Consider the following 20,677-nt stretch of genomic DNA (forward strand, 5'->3'; position numbering starts at 1 on the left):
GAGTCTGGCTAATGGCTTCTTGAGTAGGGATGCCAGATTTCAAAATAAAAAATACGGGACAAAACTATAAACAATTAAATTACGGTTCAGGGGAGATATTGAAACGTTGGCCATTGGGTACCTACCATCCCAGTATTTTATAGCCTGATAAGTTTTATACAGTTTATTGTGTTAAAAATTGTTTCTTAAGAAACCATATAAAAATATGGCATAAAACATTTCACAATGTAAGAAAAAGTAACTAGTTAAATAAAAATAATAAAATAACGTTCAACAATTTATAATATTCATTATTCAAATAATTAATTCTTATTATTTATTTAAATAAACATACAAATTCTATTTTTATAACATTATTAATAATAAAATTAGAATTAGAATCATATACAGATAATTTAAAGATTAAAATGATCACAAATATTTTATTTGGTAAATTATTGAGTTTTAGTTAAGACTCAAGAGTTAAGGAACTTTCTTAATATTTTAGTAATAAATAACAATATACTTAGGAAAACAATTAAAATATAATTTTACAACTTAACAGTAAGCCTTTACCTCAGTCTTTAAAACTTAAATATTCACATGCAAAACATTGTAAAGAAAAAAAAACAATATATACTTTTATTGAAAAATATAAATTTAAAAACTGATGTACTTAGTTATAATTCAGAATTTTTTTAATAGTTTTATCTTATGTCACTATATTTCCTTCATATTTTTGAGATGAATGAATCTGTTTCAATAAATTTTCATTATTAGATAATAATTCATGAAACTCAGCACAATTTCCTTTGAAAAACATCTTTATAGTAGGTAAGCATAGCTTTAACTGTCGCTATGTTTAGACGATTTTTTTGATCAGTCCATAAACAATTCATTTGAGAAAAAATTCTTTCTACTGATGCATTAGTTCCAGGTATACAAAGCAGGTCAAGCAGGAACTCAACAATCCTTTTTAGATTTTTTAAATCAATATTAGAACACTCAGAACTGACTTTGAAAATTTCCACCCAAACTTCTTCCAAAGACTTATTTTCTATAGTAACATTATTTTAATTACTTTTGAGTAGAGTTATTTCATCAAATAACTGTGATTCGTCAATAACATTAATAATTTCTGGTAAAATAGATTTTACGAGTTCAACACTTTTTAAAATATTTTCTCAACTAAAATTTATTGCTTTCTATATTTTTAAGAGTAAGCCAAGATATCCCATTAAATTTGTCAAAAGTTGGTTAGGACCATTCTGTTATGTATTCTATGCTAGTAGAATAAAAATCATTCTTATACTTATAATATATATTTTCAGTAATTAGTCCATATTCTCTTAATTCATCCAGCAAAAGTTTCTCTTTTGAAGTAATAAAATTTGCTTCTTTTCTGACTTTAAGTTTTTCTATTAATGAATCAACTTGTATTTTTTACTTCAATAACTGATATGAAAACCATTCACTTTGTAAACTTAAAAATGTTGCAACTAGTAAAGATATAGGATTTTCAAAAAATAATTTAATTACTGTTGGACATTTATCTATAGATAAAAAATATGATTTGAGACCATCAAACATTTCAATTAATCTATTAAGTGCTGGGTGAAGAGAAAGCCAACATGTCTTAGAATGGCCTAACACTTTTTTATATACCTACTATATTAACAAATAAACAAAAACAGAGTATTTGTATTTATATATTTTGCAAATCAATAGGTAAAGTGTCTCAGATGCTGTTTGAATAGCATTATTTAATATATGCACTGAACATCCAATACCTATTAAGTTGTGACCAAAATTATTTTTAAGTATATAAAAAAGATTATTTTTTCCCCGCCTCAGAATACCACCAAAATTGGTATAAGTATTATCCGCAGATAGGGCAATAACTTTTTTTTATCAATTTTCCAAGTTTTTAATAATGTCCAAACATAATTTGTTAACTCTTCTGCTGTTTCACCTGGTAAATCGGTAAATTCAAGAATAATTGTTAGCAAGCAACTATCCAATTTGCTTATTGTAATTATGGTGTACAAGTTGTAAATTGTCTTTCCAAATAATATGGGTATACTTTAGCGAACAATAGACAATCACACAATAGTACTAGCAGTACTGTGATATATACATCTAGGAATAAACAAGATAAAATACACGTATACTGTATAGGAATAATATATTAGTAATAAGAGGTAAATATAATATTTATATAAATTATTAAAAAAAAATTCATACTACTTAAGTACTTAACTATTATAACATAATTGAAATAATGGTTAGTCTATTTCAATCAAAATTAGGGTACATACAAAAACATTGACAAATTATTAAAATCCTTAATAATTTAATACAATAGTATTATAAAAACTAAATTAAAATAACATATTTTATATTTTTATCTGCTGTCATTAAATTGTGTAGGTATTGCATTATAATTATTTATAAAACAGATAATAGTCTCATACTGAACATAATTTAAGGACTGAGTTACAAAATATTTTATGTATATTAATTTAAGTTAATATTTTAACTAAGCCCTATGTTGAGCAAATATAGATACATTAAGGTTGAAAGTAACTAAGCATGGTAAATAATTTAAATTATGGAAAGATAATAGAACACAATGGAAATGTTTAACAATATTTTAAGGTTGTGGATATAATATGCATTAAAATTATACTTAAAATATTATAATTGTAAAATACTATGTCATAAATTATTACAATTACATTATAAAATTTAACAAAATAATAATAATTACAATTATATATTTCATAATTATTGGATAATTTAGTCAGCTTGAATAATTGACAAATTAATATTAAATAAACCTTATTTAAAATCAATATTAAACTTTAAATTAGATTACTAGAACATTGTTACGAAAATTTAAAAGAATCAATACAGCTAAAAAAAAATCATGACAAGAATAACTAAATAATACACATTGTTTGTAATATAAATGGCAATAGGAATATGTGAATGAAAAATGTACATAAATAATGTATGCATTAAGAGTTACCTTATATTTAAAATAATTTATACTAAATAATTATTTTATGCCGGATATTCAAAATTAATATGGATAAATAATTATTTTTATATCTATCTATTTACTAAAATTGTGAAATGTAAATTTTAAAATTATTAATTTTTGAATTTTAAATTATATTTAATAACATTTTTAAATAATTTAAACTCTAAAATACTTATTTATCTATAAGGCATTTATATTTATTTGGTTATATTAATAGGTTCTTATTTTATTATATTTTAATATAACTTTAATTCAAATAATAAAAACTCAGTATTCATCATTTGATCATACAAAACATTTTTTGCACATTTCAGCACTTGATAATTGAATAACATACTTGATAATTTGTATTATTAATTCTATAACTTCTTTATAAAAATTGATTGACAAAATATATGTTTGTAGTTTTATGACTTTCATATTTGGTATAATAATAAATATATTATTATGACAATTCAGCAGTACATCATTTACACATACAACAATATTATTTGTAACAACATATTTTTAAAATTGATGTTGGCTCATAATTGTTAGTAAAAGATTATTATCTTAACAAAAGGTATTTGAATTGTATTCTAAATAAAAATAAAATTACATAATATTTCAAATACAATAATATATATATTTAAGTATAAGATTTATAATTTTAGTCAATAAAAACAAAAATTGATTTTAAGTTGTGTTACTGTGAACTTGTGTTATGGTACAATTATTTTATTGTTAGAATTTAGTTCCATAGTATAGGTTTTAATATTTAAGAAAATAATCTTATACTTTACAATTTCATAAATAAGGAATATAACAATATTATTCCATTTGATATACAGAAATATTAATTGATACAGTAACAAGTTGAGTTTAAAAATATATTAAAATATAACAAACTAACACATTATTATCTAATGAACATAAAGTTGTTAAACTATAATTGAATTATCTAAAACACCCTGTATGCTCGCTATTAACTAAATATTTGTGTGATCTGATAATTTACAATAATGTTAACTTTTACTTTCATTATTTTGTTTTTGAAATAGTAAATAAAATATTAAAAATCTACAAATAAAAGAATCCACAACTTTTAAATTTAAATTATTATTTAATAATTTAAAGTAGCACCAATTATTTGAAATATAAATACAGCATGATTATTTTGTTTATTATAAACTAAACAATATATTGTTTTAAATTTACAGACATATTATTCAATAATTTGTCATAATTAGAATCATGGTTTAAATACCAATAATTACAAATAAACAAATAAAACTAAATGCTAAATCATAAAATCATAATTCATGTATATTAGGTAATATACAATCACATGAAAATTTTTTATAAAACTTTTGGGTACTAACAATTTAAATACATATACTTTATCTTTATTTATAAAATATATAGTTTTATAAAAGAGGTGAGTGATTTGGTGGGAAAAATTCAATAAGTAGTCTACAAGAAAAATAAAGATCTTTGAACTACAAAATTAAATATTTATACTATATTAAATTAAATGTTTTCATTACGTAATAATAAAGTACATTAATTATGGATAATTTGAACAAATCTTTTTACTAATGATATTATATTAAGCATTTTAAACAATTGATGCTAAATTATACGTAAGAATGCTCTAATATTTATTATTATTTTGAATCAAATTAACACGCACACACAAAATACTAACATTGCTTATAATTACTAACAGTCAACACATTTTTATTTTTATTAAAGTTGAAAGTTGTTTTTTAGCTTACACAACTTTTATGGCATTTACTTAATAATCTACACACTTGGTATTCATTTAATAATCTTGTTTTTTATAATGGCAAATATATTTATTAGGTAACATTGTAATATAAGTAGGTATAACTATAAATATTAAAAATGCAGTGAAATTTCAAAAATTGATTATAATAAGATACCTAAATAATTCAAAAAATTTAAAATTGAGGTATATAGAATGATATTATATAATAATGTTAGAGAAATTTCATTCAACTTTTGAGATTTCACTGTACTTATTATAGCACTAAGCTGTCATGATATGTTTTATCTGAGATACCTAAACTATATTTAAATATAGAATTGCAATTAATTAGTATAAAATTCAATATAATCTAAACTTATGAGTATGACAGTAAAACATTTGATCATAAACATAATCATTATACTGCTGATAAATTAAAAAAGATTTATTTGTAATTAAAAATAATTATATTAATTCAAAAAATTAATAGTTTCTATAGTTTTAAATTAAAAATAATCTAACATAGGATAAGATAAAAAAAATTGAGTGTTTTATACATTGAATGTATATGAAAAAATATACATATTATAAATTAATACATCTTAAGTTTCAAAAGTTGTATCAAACTTACAATTAATACAATAAGTAGGAAATCACACTTGTCGTTCTTGTTCAAAATTGTAGTTGTACTGTAAAATAAATAATTTGAATAAATATTATTTCTGAACAAAAAAAAATTAAATAGAATTGTTAAAATATTAAAAACTGTAAATGTATCTTTTTGTTTATAGGAGACTGCACCAAATTATTATCTTTGTCTATGAACTACAATTATCACCATTTATAATTATTAACTACACACAAATATTAAAACAATACTGAAATTATTAAATGGTTATTCTATTTTTTTTGTATATCACACAATTTTGAAAAAATAATTTATTATTTTTAAAAAGCTTAGAAGAGAACACTAATATTTTTATTCACGACTAAGCTTTCAATATCATATTGTTATTAAACATATTTTACATTTAATAATCAGAATATACATACCTCTAAATCAAGGTCTTCGAGTGTTTTTATTTTAATTTCTGGTATGTCCTAAAATATGAAATAATTGTATTTATTTGTTTACTGTATCAATATACACAACATTATTACCTTAAAAATAGACTTATTTTCTGCAGAAATATTATGATTCAATATAAATGGAATACCTTCTAACCCTAAAAAACACAATTGTATAACAAAGAAATAAAACAAATATCTAAGATTTATAAAAAACCCATACTCAATTTACCTTGATAAGAATTTATTGTAGAATAGTTAGAAGATGAATATGTTGGAGGTAATTTTGGTGCTGGCCGTGTAGGTTTTAATGACATTAGTCGATCATAATCATGGGATAATACATTAACACTAGATTCTAAACTAGGAAGTGAACTTAAGGACCCGTTACTGTTTGGATCGTTTTCTGTTGACAATGTTGGCGCTAATCTACAATATTAAATGATAAATATTTATAAATAACTTTAAGTATTGATGTATAAGATATAAGTAGATTTATAGTATATTAATTAACATACCCATAACTCAATGACGGTAATGGCACATCTGGAGATTGAGGACTAGTCTTATAACAAAGTGTTAAGCCATTTAAATCCCTAAAAAAATATTATATAGCCTTAACAGTTAATATATATTATAATCAATAAATCATAAATCATACCCAACTAAATTAAAACCTTCTGGTGCTTTCTTTGATCGACTTAATAGTATAATATCAGTAATTGCATGTGAAGCTTGACTTTTTCTAGTTAATTTGTAACATAATTGACGTTTTCGCCAGGCTTTTTGATCTTAAAATGGTATAATTATAAGGATAGTAAACATAATATTTATAATTGATGGAAAAATAAATAACAATATAATTACCACTGTCAATAGTTCTGGGAATTAAACAATAACCATCAGGAGGACATTCTTTTTCATTAATTATATTTATATTTACTACAATGTAATCTGAAATCCCTTCTGTTTTAGATAAGCATAGATATCTTGTAATTTTTCTGCCAATAAACACGGACTCTTTCCATGATTGCATATGTAAATCAGCATCTGAATCTTGGTCATGTGTTTTTGATATCTAAACATATAAAGAACCTATTTAATGTGTGTAAGAATTATATAGGTACCTCCAAATATTTAATTATGTACATTACCTAAAAAATTGTAATTTAAGTAGAAAATATGTTAAACATCAAATTTTTATAAAAATAAAAGTCAGTATACTAACGATGACGATGATGACTCATCGTCAATAATTACGTTAATAACTCACGGGATTATATCCTGTTGGGCATTTTGTAATATCTTCTACTATACATAATCCTGATATTGGTTTATTGTCTGGAAATGATTTAAATACTTGTTTAATCATTTTACGTATTTGCAATAAAAATCACATTAAGATATTTGTAAAATCCAGATTCCAGATCCTGAACTCGGAAGCACAATAAATAAAATTATTGTATGTAAATTCTTAAATACATCATAAAGAAATAAGAAGAGAAGAGAATAAAATAAAATATTATGATGAACTGTAAGTCTGTAAACAATAAAAATTGGTTGGTGGGGGCTGATATGATAACGTTCAACAAATATAGATAATATTATAATATTTTGTGATAATAGATAACAGTTTACACCTTTTACAGTATAACCACGGAATAATAATGAATTAGGATAAATGTATAAACACAGACCACAGTTAGGAGTTTAAGACAAGGTTGATTAGTATTTTAGTAATAGTAGTATTAAATTAATTGTATTGTATTTAACACCTTGATCAACGAATATTGACTAATGTCTAGTAGCTTGGTGTTAACTAATAAAGTAATAAGTAATAATTCTGTTTTAAACCATATTTTATAGTGATCATTGTTTAAAATAAATGAAAATAAACAAAGATGGGAAACACATCAAGTTTAAAGAACCATGTTGAAACATCCAGAAAAACGGGTGTGTTAAATTTGTCAGATAGTCATCTTAAACAGTATCCAGATTCTATTGACGTTCTTCATCCTTTTTTAAGAAATTTAGAATTGTCTAAAAACAAATTAAAAATATTACCGAAATCTATTGGCCAATTCAAAGAACTAAAGATACTAAATGTCAGCAACAACATGTTAGAAAATCTACCTGAAGAAATAAATTGCTTGTCAAAGATTGAAACATTACAGGTGAATTGTAATTTATTAAAGTCATTACCTCCAATGAATAATTTGATGTTTCTAAGACGTGCCTCGTTTGCAGACAATCAGCTCACCACATTTCCAGAATTTTTGTGTGAATTAAAACATTTAGAAACATTAGATTTATCCAAAAATAACATCACTCAATTGCCTGAACTTATTAAACAGTCCAGATTAGTTGAACTAAACCTAAATCAAAATCAAATTAGAAAATTGCCATCTGGTTTAGCTCAATGCCTCAGATTGAAGACTTTGCGCGTAGAAGAAAATTGTCTTGAACTGGATGATATTCCAAAAGAATTATTAACATCGTCTAAAGTGTCATTATTATGTGTTGAAGGCAATTTATTCGATATGAAATCTTTATTGGCATTAGAAGAGTATAGCACATACATGACAAGATACACAGAAGTTAAAAAAAAAATGTTCTAATTTATTATTGATTTTCTATTTGTATATAATTGAGTAATTTACATTACCTAAATCATTATGCAATGTAATTTTATTATTTATTGTTCCAAAATTAATTGTTTACTTGCTTTTTGTTATTTTATATCAACAATCACATAACGATCAACTATGCACATTATTCATAACATATCATATGGTGATTTTTTAAAAATTTAAATCACTTTAACAGTTGTAGAAGGGGGCCACTAATACCTTAAATATAGGTTGTGAATAATGTCTATTAATTTAAAAATTATTTTAAGTTTATAAAAAATAGTCTCACAATATTATGTAGCAATAACTTATAATTATAAGTTATCTTTTTAAAATCAAAAGTTGATGTTATTAGTTATTAATTATTACTTTATTTTAACACTAATTCCAAAGACAAATAATCATTGAACTTTTAAAAAGTACATTTTCTTTATTGTGTGAATTATTTTTAAAAGAAAAAAAGATTATTTTCATTTTAAGAGTTTTTAACTGTATTAAATATTATCCTAAAATATTTATCTTTTTATAAACAAATGTAAAAATAATGGAGCAATTTATTATCTTATTAATTTACTTGAATATTTTTTTTCATTAAAATTGAGTATATGTATTTTTATGTTTATTATATTATGTTAATCAATTCTTGTGAAATTGTTACCCGCAATTGAGAATTATTTTTGTATCGGGTAATTGATAAATACTGCTATACCTAGGTTAATTTAAATTATATAATCGATTTCAATATTTATGTTACCATTAATTAATTAATAGAATATATATGGACTTGAAATGTCATCAATTAAAAATCATTTCACATGTTTACATAAATAAATAATTGTTTTTTTTCCTTAAAACAATATTTATCCTTATTTCTAATATAATATTATTATTATATTATCCCAGGTGGCCAGGTTTACAATATAATGTGATGATCTTTCTTCACTGGTTCTATTACAACACATAAATATTAAATTGGATTACTTAGATTTACTTTATACATTAGACCATCAGTACTCTATTAGTATGTCACTAATTGTTAAGTTGTATCACCAAAAAATGTTTTCATTTATATTATACATGTTCAAAGTATGAATATCAGAATATATGACATGATTATGGTATTATGATGTAATGGTAAAAACTATAGATAAGAAAAACAATTTTGAAGATTGACTTCCATTTTCAAATTGCATATAGTTTTAAAATTTATTGTACCCTACTCTATCAAAAATGTATTAATTGTTTTAAGTGTATTGCCATTTTTATGGATCTAAGTTAGCCGTAGTCGAATCGATGTAAAAATAGGTTAAGAGTAAGATCCTCACATTAGACTACTGTCATAATTTTTTTATTCATTATAATATTGTAAAAGCGTAGACTTTCTAACCTTATACTAAGTACTTATTAGCATGTAACTACACTATTGCCTACAAGAGAAAAATATTGTAGGTATTTTTAACATAAGCACTAAAATTTATATTTATAACTATTTATATAGTTTTTAAGGTTGTCGAAGATTTAAGATTGGGACACAGCTTATACAATATCTGGTATTTGTGGGTTTAGGTTTTAATCATATAATGCCTACTCCCTACTCATAGGCGCAACTTCAATTAATAAAAACTAAGGGTGCTTAAGCTATGCATTTTCTCATTTTAGTTATCTTTTTTTTTTCGTGATAATTTTTTGATACATAAACACTAACATTATTTGAGGGTGCTAATACTCCCCCACCCTATTTATGTCTATATCCCTACTATATGTATACAAATAATCATTAATACTACAATACTCTGTCGCACGACCAATTGAAATTGGAGAATTATCAACATGAAAATAATACTATATTTTTTTTTATAGTTAATATTTATTCCCACAGTTCAAGGAATACTATTTATCAATTAAATAATTAATTAACTTAATACTATTTATTTACCTACTTATTTCTCATAAACTATGGCCATACCCACGGTATACATATCAAACAATAACTAATAACCTTCAGTTTACTTATGAATTAATGATGTTATTAATAATTAGTAAAAACTAATAAGTTTTTGCAGATCACCCAAATAATGGAAACCAAATATATAGTTAGGTATTGTAAATTAAATGACTAATCAAATGTTTATGTAAATTAAATCATTATACTACTATAAATTATAATAGTAGGTAAAGTTAGTACTTGGTTGATAGTTTGTTAGCAACTAGTAAACTAATTTTATTAGATTATAAGCTCTCTTATAATTGTTGGTCTCCTTTTTTTTGGTAATCCACATAAACTTTTTCTTAAACGTTTAGTTAAAGGAGTTGGCTTTATTTTATCAATACCTAACCTGCATATGGGCTTTGGCTTAGCTATTTAAATTTCGGGTAATATAATATTTTGTAATACTAGATAGAAATAGTTACCTACTTTTATAACTCAACATTTAAATTCTGAGCTTGATATATTATTAATTAAAGTTCTATTACCATATTGATACAATATGTTTTAAAGCTCCGTTAGTTTAAAAATTAGGGTGAATTGACCACTGAAAAAAAAAACCTTTATTAGTCGGGTACAAGCCGATTGTCTTATGGAAACCTATTGAAAAAGAGTAGGATACACAAATACACGCGACGTCTTGAGCTCCTAGTCAGTCCTAGAAAATTATATACAGGCAGGCGGCAGCCATTAATACCATATTTAGGACCGGCACTACCTTTTGCTAGGCCTTGGGCAAAGCCGAAAGCAAATTCTACCTTTTGTAACACTCGATCCCACATTCCCACCTAATCGTTAACTCCGCAAATTTAACCAGCTTTGGTTCTATAGACTTATTCGCTATCTCTACTACTAACCTAACCTAACCTACTACACACTATCTTGGTTGCTTTTATTTAAAATTATTGACAATACCATAGTAATTACAATACTATAGTAATTAATAACAAGAGATCAGAGACGGTTTGAATGTATTATATTTAGTGGTGCAAGACAATATATAGACACCCACTCACCCCCCCCCCCTTCACCATAGAAATTACAAATAAATATTTTTTTATATTAAGTTTATAGTTTATAATTATAAGGTCCTTATATTCTTAACTCGACGCTTTCAACAGTTTCAGCCACGATTAGGTACTTTATTATTTTTTTCATTTATTGAACATTAAAATTAAACATTGCGGTCAGCACATGTTCAACTAAGACCACCCACCCCCCTAACATTGGTGGTGCAGTGCACCAAAAACATTATACTCAAACCGCGTCTGCAAGAGATATAACACTATAACAGCGACCCGCGATGTTTCATTATCAACTGTCGTGACTGAACTGCCCGCCATAAATTCTACATTTTTTTTTAAATCATGAAACAAAGACAAAATAAATGAATTATAGGAAATTGGCTGAATGAAGTCAATGAATAAGAATTTCAAGTTTTGCGAGAGTACATCAAACGAGTAAAATTATCTTGATGAGGAAATAAAAGTTGTTGACAATCCATAAATACATTTAAGTTTTCAGTTGACACGTTTTTAATTTCATCCTTAAGGGTTCTTCTTCATCTAGAAAATTTTCAACAGAAGAAGAATCGGACATGGAATCAGAATCCATCATATTGTGTTTGTACTGGAAACCAATTTCCTTAATTTTAGAATTATTCGCGGCAGTTCTATTGTACTTAAGGATCATATCTTAAGAAATCAGAAGAGGCTCGATTAACAATGATCATATTATATCGTCACATTAATAGAGGGAATACTTAATTCTTCAAACTAATCAATATTGAGTATGGGATTCTTTCTTGCCGATAAATGGAATATGATTTATCAGTAAGGTCTTCAGTTGACTCGTCATTTTGTTCTTTGTAGTTTGTTGGCTTAAAAAACAAGTCGGCTATCTACTATCTAGTATTTTTATATAACCATTCATATCTATAGCTAGTAAAAGGTCTGTGATTGTGGTACTGATAAGTGATAATGGGTAGTGATAAACTGATAACTAGGGTTCGGAAGTTATAGGAGCAAAAAAAGGCAAAATATGCAAGAAAATATTATAATATATGCATTAAAAAATGTGAAAAATGCAATTATTTATTAAGTGTATCAATTATTTATTAATATACACGAAAAAAATCGTATTATTTAAAACTCTTATAGACATAGAAAATAATAAAAAATATGGTGTGTTACCGGTTGGTGTTTGAGATTTTATTGAACTGAAAAAATGTAACATTATTTAAAAAAAATTGGTTTAGAATTAAAAAAAAATTAATTTTTGTAGAAAATTTAATATGCATACAAGATACAAATATGCGAAAATTAACGAAAATCGACGAAATATGCACTTTTTTCTAAAATTATCGAAATATGCATTTTTAATATTCTATTTTTAAACTCAACATTGTATAGTTCGGATTTCTAGCTTGGTCTGCTATAAACTATAATTCAACAGCATACAGAACAATAATAACAATATTGCAACTCTTATAACTTCCGAACCCTAGTGATAACAGTTCCTGCCGGCGACGTCATGACATGCGTATCACAGAGTTGTTATCATACCATTATACCAAATAATACCAAACTCTGTAGTATTTACTATTATCTAGACATGCAGACTACTACAGTTGTCTGTTGTCTTGTTAGTTTAGTAGTTACTGAAGTCAGAAGTACTGACTAGTGACTAGTGAGTAGGTACTTAAGTATTGACTGCTGTAATAATACAATTTCACAGTGGACCTGAAATGGCCACTACCTATTATAAAACGCCGGTTATCATGACATCTCGACTATCTTTAGTCTCGTGTTTGAAGTATTTCGGTAGAAAAAAGTTATTCAACGAAGTGTATGTATAATTCGAAAACCTCTTATTATTTGATTCTTTCATGTCAATTTGTAATTGAAGTGTAACAACTTTTAACCAATATGAATAATATCTTTCATTTTAAATTTCTTGGATCATTGGTAAAATGTTTAAAAAAATATAGTTACACATGAGAAATTAATAAATTTAACTATATTTTTATTACTAATATCAAAAAAATAAAGCTTTTGAAACTTCATATTACATTAATGATTTAAGGGATAATTGTTAATGATATATATTTTCGGATTTTTTCCGTTTGTTCACTACCACTACTTTTTTAGTTTTCTGTTAATTAGTTATCCGCTGCCATATATTCACTGCCAATAAACGTAGTGTACGTATGTTTCGGCACTTGTAACTGCGCTCCTCAGGAAGTCAGAACCATCGCCTTGCTCCTCAAATTAAAAATATCCCTTGACTTGCTATGCAAATCCACTTCAAACTTCACAGTGCACTCGACCAAGCAGCTGTACAACATTGGTCGGTAGGTATCCTGTTACCTACTTGAGGTAGATTTGCACATCAAGTCGCGGGATATTTTTGATTTGTGGAGCAAAGTGATGTCAACAAGGAGCGGAGCGACATGTGCTGAAACACACATAATATAGTCATTGGTAGTGAATAAACGTAAAAGGTCCATATTTTTTAAGTATTAATGGTTGGTGTTTCTAATTTATTAATTATGCATTGCTTTTATCAATGTTTTTCTAGTCAATTATTTATGGTTAATAATATTAAGTATACTTGTAGGTTTCAATCATATTTAAATAATAACTGTTAATCATGGTTAGAGGTCGGATTTATATTCTCTTAAAATCCTTAAAATATAATGTTTTTATGTCGCATAAATTAGGCAATATATTCTCTTAATATTCTTTTAAAATACCAGATATCTGATGTTTTATGTCCTTAAATATGCAAAAAATTCTTTTAATATTAAAAAAATTCAGCTCAAATTTATTTTAGCTAACAAAATAACCTACGTGCTATCGCAATCGATAAGGAATACCTGGAGATTAATTTTTATTAAAATCCAGAAATTAATTTATAAACAGAATTATTTATTGAACATTATACTTATCAAAGTGCTGATATACGTGAAATATATTCATTATATGCCGATATTACAAAAATATTCTCAAATATTCTCTAACCCATAAAATATGCTTCTTTATGCAGAATAAATTGTTTCCTATGAATTCTGTGTTTCATGCATCGTAAAGATTTCTCACTCCCACTTAACTGCATAGACTAGAAACAAATATGTAAAATCATAAAAATCCGACCTCTAATCATGGTAGTCTGACTTAAAACTAAAGAAGCAGACTTTGAAATTGTTAGTGGAGTATAAACTGGTTAATCATTTAGTGTACATATTCTAGAGATTATTGGCTAGACTTAACCAGTTTAAAATTATCCCACATCATCCTACACCGGGATAATTTACCATGTAAAAGATATGAACCAAACATCCCAGTACATTTTTTTTCAGACAGGTTAAGCCTAACATATTTCTATATTATATATATATATATATGATATCATAGTAGTTAATAAAATCATTAAGTGTAATACCTAGGTACCTAAATGATTTTTATTTGTGATAGAAGATTGTAAACATGTACCTATAATAAAACAAATTTTAATTTGTATATTAAATAAAATGTTTTAATATTAGGAATACATCTTGTAAATTTTCATCAAAAATTGAGAATATATGTTCTTTCAATCAACCTCCACTCACTGAAACATTACCAAACTTGCCAAATGTTATATACAGTGAACATAAACTTCATGATGTTAAAACAAACATTACACAATTACCTTGTGGGATAAGAGTGGCATCGGAAGTTGCATATGGAGAATTTTGTACTGTTGGAGGTAAATTTTAAATACATATTTTTTTAGCTTATGTTCTGAAAACAATATTTCTTGTACCAAAACTTATTATTTTATTATTTATTAGTGGCAATAAATTCTGGTTGTCGATATGAAGCAAAATATCCAAGCGGTGTTAATCATTTTCTTGAAAAATTGGCTTTTAATGTAAATAATATTATTTTACTGATCATTTTTATTTTTTTCATAAAACATAATTTTAAAAAATTATTTTTATTATTAGACAACTTCAAATTTTCCTGGAAACAATGAAATTTTGGATGAAATCGAAAAATATAACGGTTTGTGTGATGCACAATGTTCCCGGTAAGTTTTTATCTAATTATAGTATAGTTTTTTATTTTTGTGTTATTTATTTATTTTTTTGCTATAGAGATGTGGTGTTGTATGCGGCAAGTGCTAATAGAAAATATGTGGATAATATTATAAAAGTTCTAGCTGATGTTGTTTTACGACCTAGAATCACAGAAGACGAGGTTAAAAATATAAAATAAAATAAATTTTAATTTTTTGATATGCATTTGCTAAAATGATTCAACCTTTGAAAATGATATAAAATATAAATAAAATTTTCAACATTATATTCATTGTTCTGGCTAGTTTTTTTTTTTTAATTGTGAATTTTAAAGGTAAAATCGAAATGAGTTTTGATGTTGAAATAATCTGGCTAAAAACTGTATAATTTTGTCATTTTTTTATTTTTTTAAAATAAATTACAGGTAATGGCAGCAAGTAAAGCAATTTTATTTGAACATGATACACTAATGATAAGACCTGAACAAGATCAATTACTTGAAAATTTAGTGCATATGGTAAATACTTTTAATTATTTTAAATATTTAAAGTACATTGTTTTTTTTTTTATTTGCTTAAAGATTTATTTTTATTTAGGCTGCTTTCCAACAAAATACATTGGGTTTATCTAAACTTTGTCCAACTGAAAATGTATCTAAAATTAACCGACAAGTTCTATTAACTTATCTGAAAAATCATTATGTTCCTAAACGAATTGTAGTTGGAGGAGTCGGAGTTGATCATCAAGAACTTGTTGATAGTGTACAAAAGTACTTGAAATAATAATTGTTACACAAATTATATAAAAATTAATTTTGTCTTCACTTGATTATATATTTCAACATTTGTTTTATTTAGGTACCTGGTTGATGAAAAACCAATTTGGAACAATGAAAAACTTGATACAATTAGTATTGATAACTCAATACCACAATACACTGGTGGAATAATCAAAGTATACATTTATTATTATTTAAGATATTTATCAATTGTTTTATACATGTTTAAACATTATAGGAAGATTGTGATATTCCTGCATTTCCTGGACCATCTGGTTTAGCTGTCTTATCACATGTAATGATTGGTCTGGAATCTATACCTCTAGTGGGCACTAATGATTTTGTTCCATCGTGTGTATTAAATCTGATGATGGGCGGTGGTGGATCTTTTAGTGCTGGTGGACCTGGTAAAGGAATGTACACAAGGCTGTATAGAAATGTTTTGAATAGGTATGCATGTGATTGCTTATAATATAACAAAATACAAACACATGAAATAATATTGAAATAAGGCCCACGCGCACACCAATGTAGTAAACACAAAAACTAACATGATCACTTCTTTCATACTGCTTTGGTGTGCATCCAGCTCAAATAATATGTATTGAATATTAAAAAATTAATCAACATATTAAACTTGTATGAATAGGTATGGTTGGTTGTATAGTGCTACTGCTTATAACCATGCGTATACTGATAGTGGATTATTCTGTATTCATGCCAGTGCTGAACCACAATATGTTCGTGATATGGTTAAAGTCATTGTGTTTGAAATTGCTAACATGGCTAGTAACATTCAAAGAGAAGAACTTGCTGTATGTATTTATTTTATTTTAAATGTTCATATTTAACATTATTTATTTTATAGAGAGCAAAGAAACAATTACAGTCACTCTTACTGATGAATTTAGAAGCACGTCCTATTGTGTTTGAAGACATGGTTAGACAAATTTTAGCTTGTGGTTACAGAAAAAGACCAGAAGAACTTCTCCAAGAAATTGGTAAGTTTAAATACAAAATATTAGGTTACACAAGTACCTATTTAGGATCCAATTTTAGTACTCCAATTTCACTTGGCCAAGTATCCTATTATTTGATAAACCCTAGCTCTTAAATAAATGTTATTAAATATTTTAATGTAGTTTAATTTCAATTTGTTGGTTAAGAAAATATAATATAATTATAGACAATTGACTGAAATATCTTAATATATAACAGCATTTAAAATCATGATAGTACTTATCAGATTTATGCAGTTTTATCATTCTTAATTGTTTAATAATTAAATCTTTTTCATATAATATATAATATAATTATACATTAAAAAAATATATGTTTTTATTTATTTATGATTAACTTATTTTTGTATAAGACTTCACAAATATGAAAAAAATATTTTTACCCACTGATAATAATTTTTCAGTTTAGAAGATACCACATCTGCATGTTTTGCATATGTGTTACAAATGTAAAAATAATAACTTTGTGTTCAGCTGAACCAATTTGTTGTTGTTTGTTTTAATATTAAATTGAATTGATTTACCTATGAATTATGATTAAACTTAAAAATAAGAAAATAATTTAAGTTTTCTCGTTTTTAGTCAATATTAAGCATATTTATATTTTAACATTTTACATACTCATTACTTACTTAAAAATTAAAATATAATAAAAAAATTATTGTAAGAACACAGTTAATATGCTTACATTTAAGTTTGATCATAATTCATAGGTTAAAATTTAAAAAATAACTAACAACAAAAAATTTGTTACGCTGAACACAAATTTGTTATGATTATGTTTGTAGGACGTAGACAACACATACAGGTGTGATATAATCTAAAATTAAAAACAATTCTCTTAAATATTAAAGCTAGCAACAAACAATTGAATATTAAATATGTAGTATCAGTATTCAGTTCCTATAACATAAGTAAATATATATATATTATATTGATTAAATTGGAAAACTTTTCAATTGTACCATTACTAGAATATAAGTTAAGTTAAAAAATATAATACTTGAACAATTTCATGCAATAACTCAACCATTATTTTTATATTTTACTCATTTGATTTTTTTAGAAAATGTTACTGAAGATGATATAGTAAGAATTGTTAAGAAAATCCTGGATACTCCGCTAACAGTAGTTGCTCGTGGAAATGTTTCAAAATTACCACTAATTGAAGAAATGCAAGAATTAATTAATACAAAACCTAAAGGAAAAATATTTGGTCGGTTTTAATATATCTTAGTTTAAGTCCATTTTGCATTTTTGTTGATTTTAAAATAAATTTGTTCAAACAAAATATATAACTTTTCATATTTTATGTATAATGAAAAATAAAGATTTATATTTTATACATACATTTACTTAGTAGGAAATTAAATTCTGAATACTTAAATATATTTAAATTGTAGTTAAATATGAACATTATTACCAAGTATGTAAAAATTTAATTTGAGTAAACCTTATTATAAAAAATACAAAACTTTTTATTTAATATTTTACATAAAAGATTTTAGTTATACCATTGATTATAGATATTAGATGCTATACTATTTTATACTTGATGGTAAATGGTAATACTATGATAATATTTAGTGGGAGGATAGTTGATTCAAACTTGATGATTTGATGATCCCTATTGAATTCTCTTTTAGTTATAGGTTTATCGTTTATGTTTCACATAAGTCAATTAAGACAGTTACATAAACAAAGGTCTAATGACCAGCTCAAAATATTAAGAGATTAATAGATCTTAAATCTGTGTATTTTTAACCAAATATTTTAATTAGTATTTTCTGGACATGATATAATTTTTAGTATTTTTTTAGTTTTTAGTTTTCTAAAATGGGTTTAGAACGTCTTATATTTCCGTTGTGTTCATCTATTAGTTACCCGTACATAGTTACGATTGTTGATAATAAGATAGTGAATTAAGTAACACTACAAAAATGATTATACTATTACATAGTATTGCTATTTGTTATTGGCAAAAAAATAGATCAATCTACCGTAATGTACTATTGTCTATTACTAATAGAAAAATAAATTTGTAATATCAAATCTTTATATTTTATATTATATTTCTTCTGTTTGTCTGTACCACGGACTAAAATATGTAGAAACGAAGACCTCATCAGTAGCCCTAAATGTTTTCAAAAGGTACATTTGTGATAATAACGACATCGATGTGATAATAATGTCATCGATGTGATAATGTTTTTATATTACTATCGTGGTCATTCTAGTGCCATGACACACGTTTTTGTATAATATACTAGTAAACTACTGTTGTTAAGTTGTGCGTTGCATATTTAAATAAAGAAATATTTGTACGAGCAATTATTAAATATTGTATATTATTAAATAAAATTATAAAATAAAACAACATGGTGTGTACCTAGCGTAATCTATGTACAGAAAAATCAGATATTTTATTATTATAATTAAACATTTTATATTAATTGGATCACACTAACATTTTAACAATAACAATAAGCTTAACCCTTATTAGTTATTTTTACTTAACCACACTTAACAATCAATAATAAAACAATATTACTTATACAGTTATATGTAATTAATAGAACAAATTGTTGAGCTCATAACTGTCATCGATGATTAACCATTTTGAAAGACTCGTTTTATTTTAGCCCAAAACAAGGAACTTTAACGCATTTATTGGAATAATAGAGATCACCACAGCTTTTAAGAGGAAGTCACACCCGCATGACGTGTTGTCTCCGTCTTACAGGTGCGTAACATGGCAAATTTTGCGCTTAGCAGAACCCACTTAGCTTCGTTAGTTTAAAATTTGGAGTGAATTGACCTCTTATAAAAATTCAAGGTTTTATTAACTTATCTAATGAAATCATAGGCTGTTTATTATATTTTAATTTTAAAGCGAGCCATGAATATATTAAGATATACAAACAATTAACGGTTTTAAAATACTCATAACTCGCTTTAAAATTAAAATCCTATTAGAAGCCCTTGGTAACAATGTTGCCTTTAATTTTTATAAGGGATTAATTTTCTCTAAGTTTTAAATTTACTGAGCGTAAAATTTGTTATGTTACGTAGGTACTCGTAAGACGGAGACAACACATGCAGGTATAGCGTCCTCTCTTACCTTAAAACAAAATATGTCAGACGCAGGTCCAGAATAGATTTACGGGGGGGGGGGGGGGGGTGGCATCTTGGATACTATTTTAGTCAATATATTTATTAAATATTATAGTTAGGTTTATTCAGTTCCAGTTACTCTAGAGAATTATGCCAATAATTTATAATTATATATTTATACTTGTCTATTTTGAATAAAATTTAGTGAATTTTAGTGTTTATACTCATTTGAATATTTGTTATT

At 25.2% G+C, this 20,677-nt stretch overlaps 3 protein-coding genes across 4 annotated transcripts; 2 read left to right on the forward strand and 1 right to left on the reverse strand.

Moving 5' to 3' along the window:
* Nucleotides 1-4,511: 4,511 nt before the first annotated feature.
* Nucleotides 4,512-7,388, reverse strand: Mvb12 (multivesicular body subunit 12-like Mvb12). 2 transcript variants are annotated; one of them, XM_089223911.1, is made up of 8 exons: nucleotides 7,117-7,388; nucleotides 6,711-6,921; nucleotides 6,505-6,634; nucleotides 6,362-6,439; nucleotides 6,076-6,272; nucleotides 5,937-6,001; nucleotides 5,829-5,876; nucleotides 4,512-5,464 (listed from the first exon to the last, which is right to left on the reverse strand). In XM_089223911.1, the coding sequence occupies exons 1-8, from the start codon at nucleotides 7,213-7,215 to the stop codon at nucleotides 5,429-5,431; spliced, it is 864 nt and encodes a 287-aa protein (XP_089080037.1). In that variant the 5' UTR covers nucleotides 7,216-7,388; the 3' UTR covers nucleotides 4,512-5,428. The 2 variants fall into 2 exon arrangements, with proteins under 2 accessions (XP_089080037.1, XP_089080038.1); XM_089223912.1 differs by having other exon boundaries at nucleotides 6,998-7,137.
* Nucleotides 7,389-7,515: 127 nt separating this feature from the next.
* Nucleotides 7,516-9,207, forward strand: LOC107172807 (leucine-rich repeat-containing protein 57-like). The gene has a single exon (XM_015523104.2). The coding sequence runs from the start codon at nucleotides 7,745-7,747 to the stop codon at nucleotides 8,459-8,461; it is 717 nt and encodes a 238-aa protein (XP_015378590.1). The 5' UTR covers nucleotides 7,516-7,744; the 3' UTR covers nucleotides 8,462-9,207.
* A 3,859-nt stretch (nucleotides 9,208-13,066) lies between these two features.
* LOC107168028 (mitochondrial-processing peptidase subunit alpha) lies at nucleotides 13,067-19,377 on the forward strand. The gene is made up of 12 exons (XM_089224090.1): nucleotides 13,067-13,307; nucleotides 15,007-15,209; nucleotides 15,295-15,374; nucleotides 15,451-15,533; nucleotides 15,601-15,703; nucleotides 15,947-16,039; nucleotides 16,119-16,291; nucleotides 16,380-16,476; nucleotides 16,539-16,750; nucleotides 16,950-17,115; nucleotides 17,169-17,301; nucleotides 18,386-19,377. Exons 1-12 carry the CDS (start codon nucleotides 13,207-13,209, stop codon nucleotides 18,544-18,546), a joined length of 1,605 nt encoding a protein of 534 aa, XP_089080216.1. The 5' UTR covers nucleotides 13,067-13,206; the 3' UTR covers nucleotides 18,547-19,377.
* Nucleotides 19,378-20,677: the final 1,300 nt, after the last annotated feature.

Source organism: Diuraphis noxia, unplaced genomic scaffold (genome assembly GCF_037042655.1).
Source record: "Diuraphis noxia isolate RWA-SAM2 unplaced genomic scaffold, SU_Dnox_SAM2 contig0003, whole genome shotgun sequence".
NCBI classification, from domain to species: Eukaryota; Metazoa; Arthropoda; class Insecta; order Hemiptera; family Aphididae; genus Diuraphis; species Diuraphis noxia.

What these genes read in the sequence shown, in the direction of transcription:
- Mvb12 (XM_089223911.1), bottom strand. Translation starts at nt 7,215, where the DNA reads ATGATTAAACAAGTATTTAAATCATTTCCAGACAATAAACCAATATCA. An exon ending in GAAGGTTTTAATTTAGTTGG is followed by an intron (nt 6,440 to 6,504) that starts GTATGATTTATG and finishes ATATTTTTTTAG; the next exon opens with GGATTTAAATGGCTTAACAC. An exon ending in TCGAAGACCTTGATTTAGAG is followed by an intron (nt 5,465 to 5,828) that starts GTATGTATATTC and finishes TTTATTTTACAG; the next exon opens with TACAACTACAATTTTGAACA.
- LOC107172807 (XM_015523104.2), top strand. Translation starts at nt 7,745, where the DNA reads ATGGGAAACACATCAAGTTTAAAGAACCATGTTGAAACATCCAGAAAA.
- LOC107168028 (XM_089224090.1), top strand. Translation starts at nt 13,207, where the DNA reads ATGGCCACTACCTATTATAAAACGCCGGTTATCATGACATCTCGACTA. An exon ending in AGAATTTTGTACTGTTGGAG is followed by an intron (nt 15,210 to 15,294) that starts GTAAATTTTAAA and finishes ATTATTTATTAG; the next exon opens with TGGCAATAAATTCTGGTTGT. An exon ending in TTGAAAAATTGGCTTTTAAT is followed by an intron (nt 15,375 to 15,450) that starts GTAAATAATATT and finishes TTTTATTATTAG; the next exon opens with ACAACTTCAAATTTTCCTGG.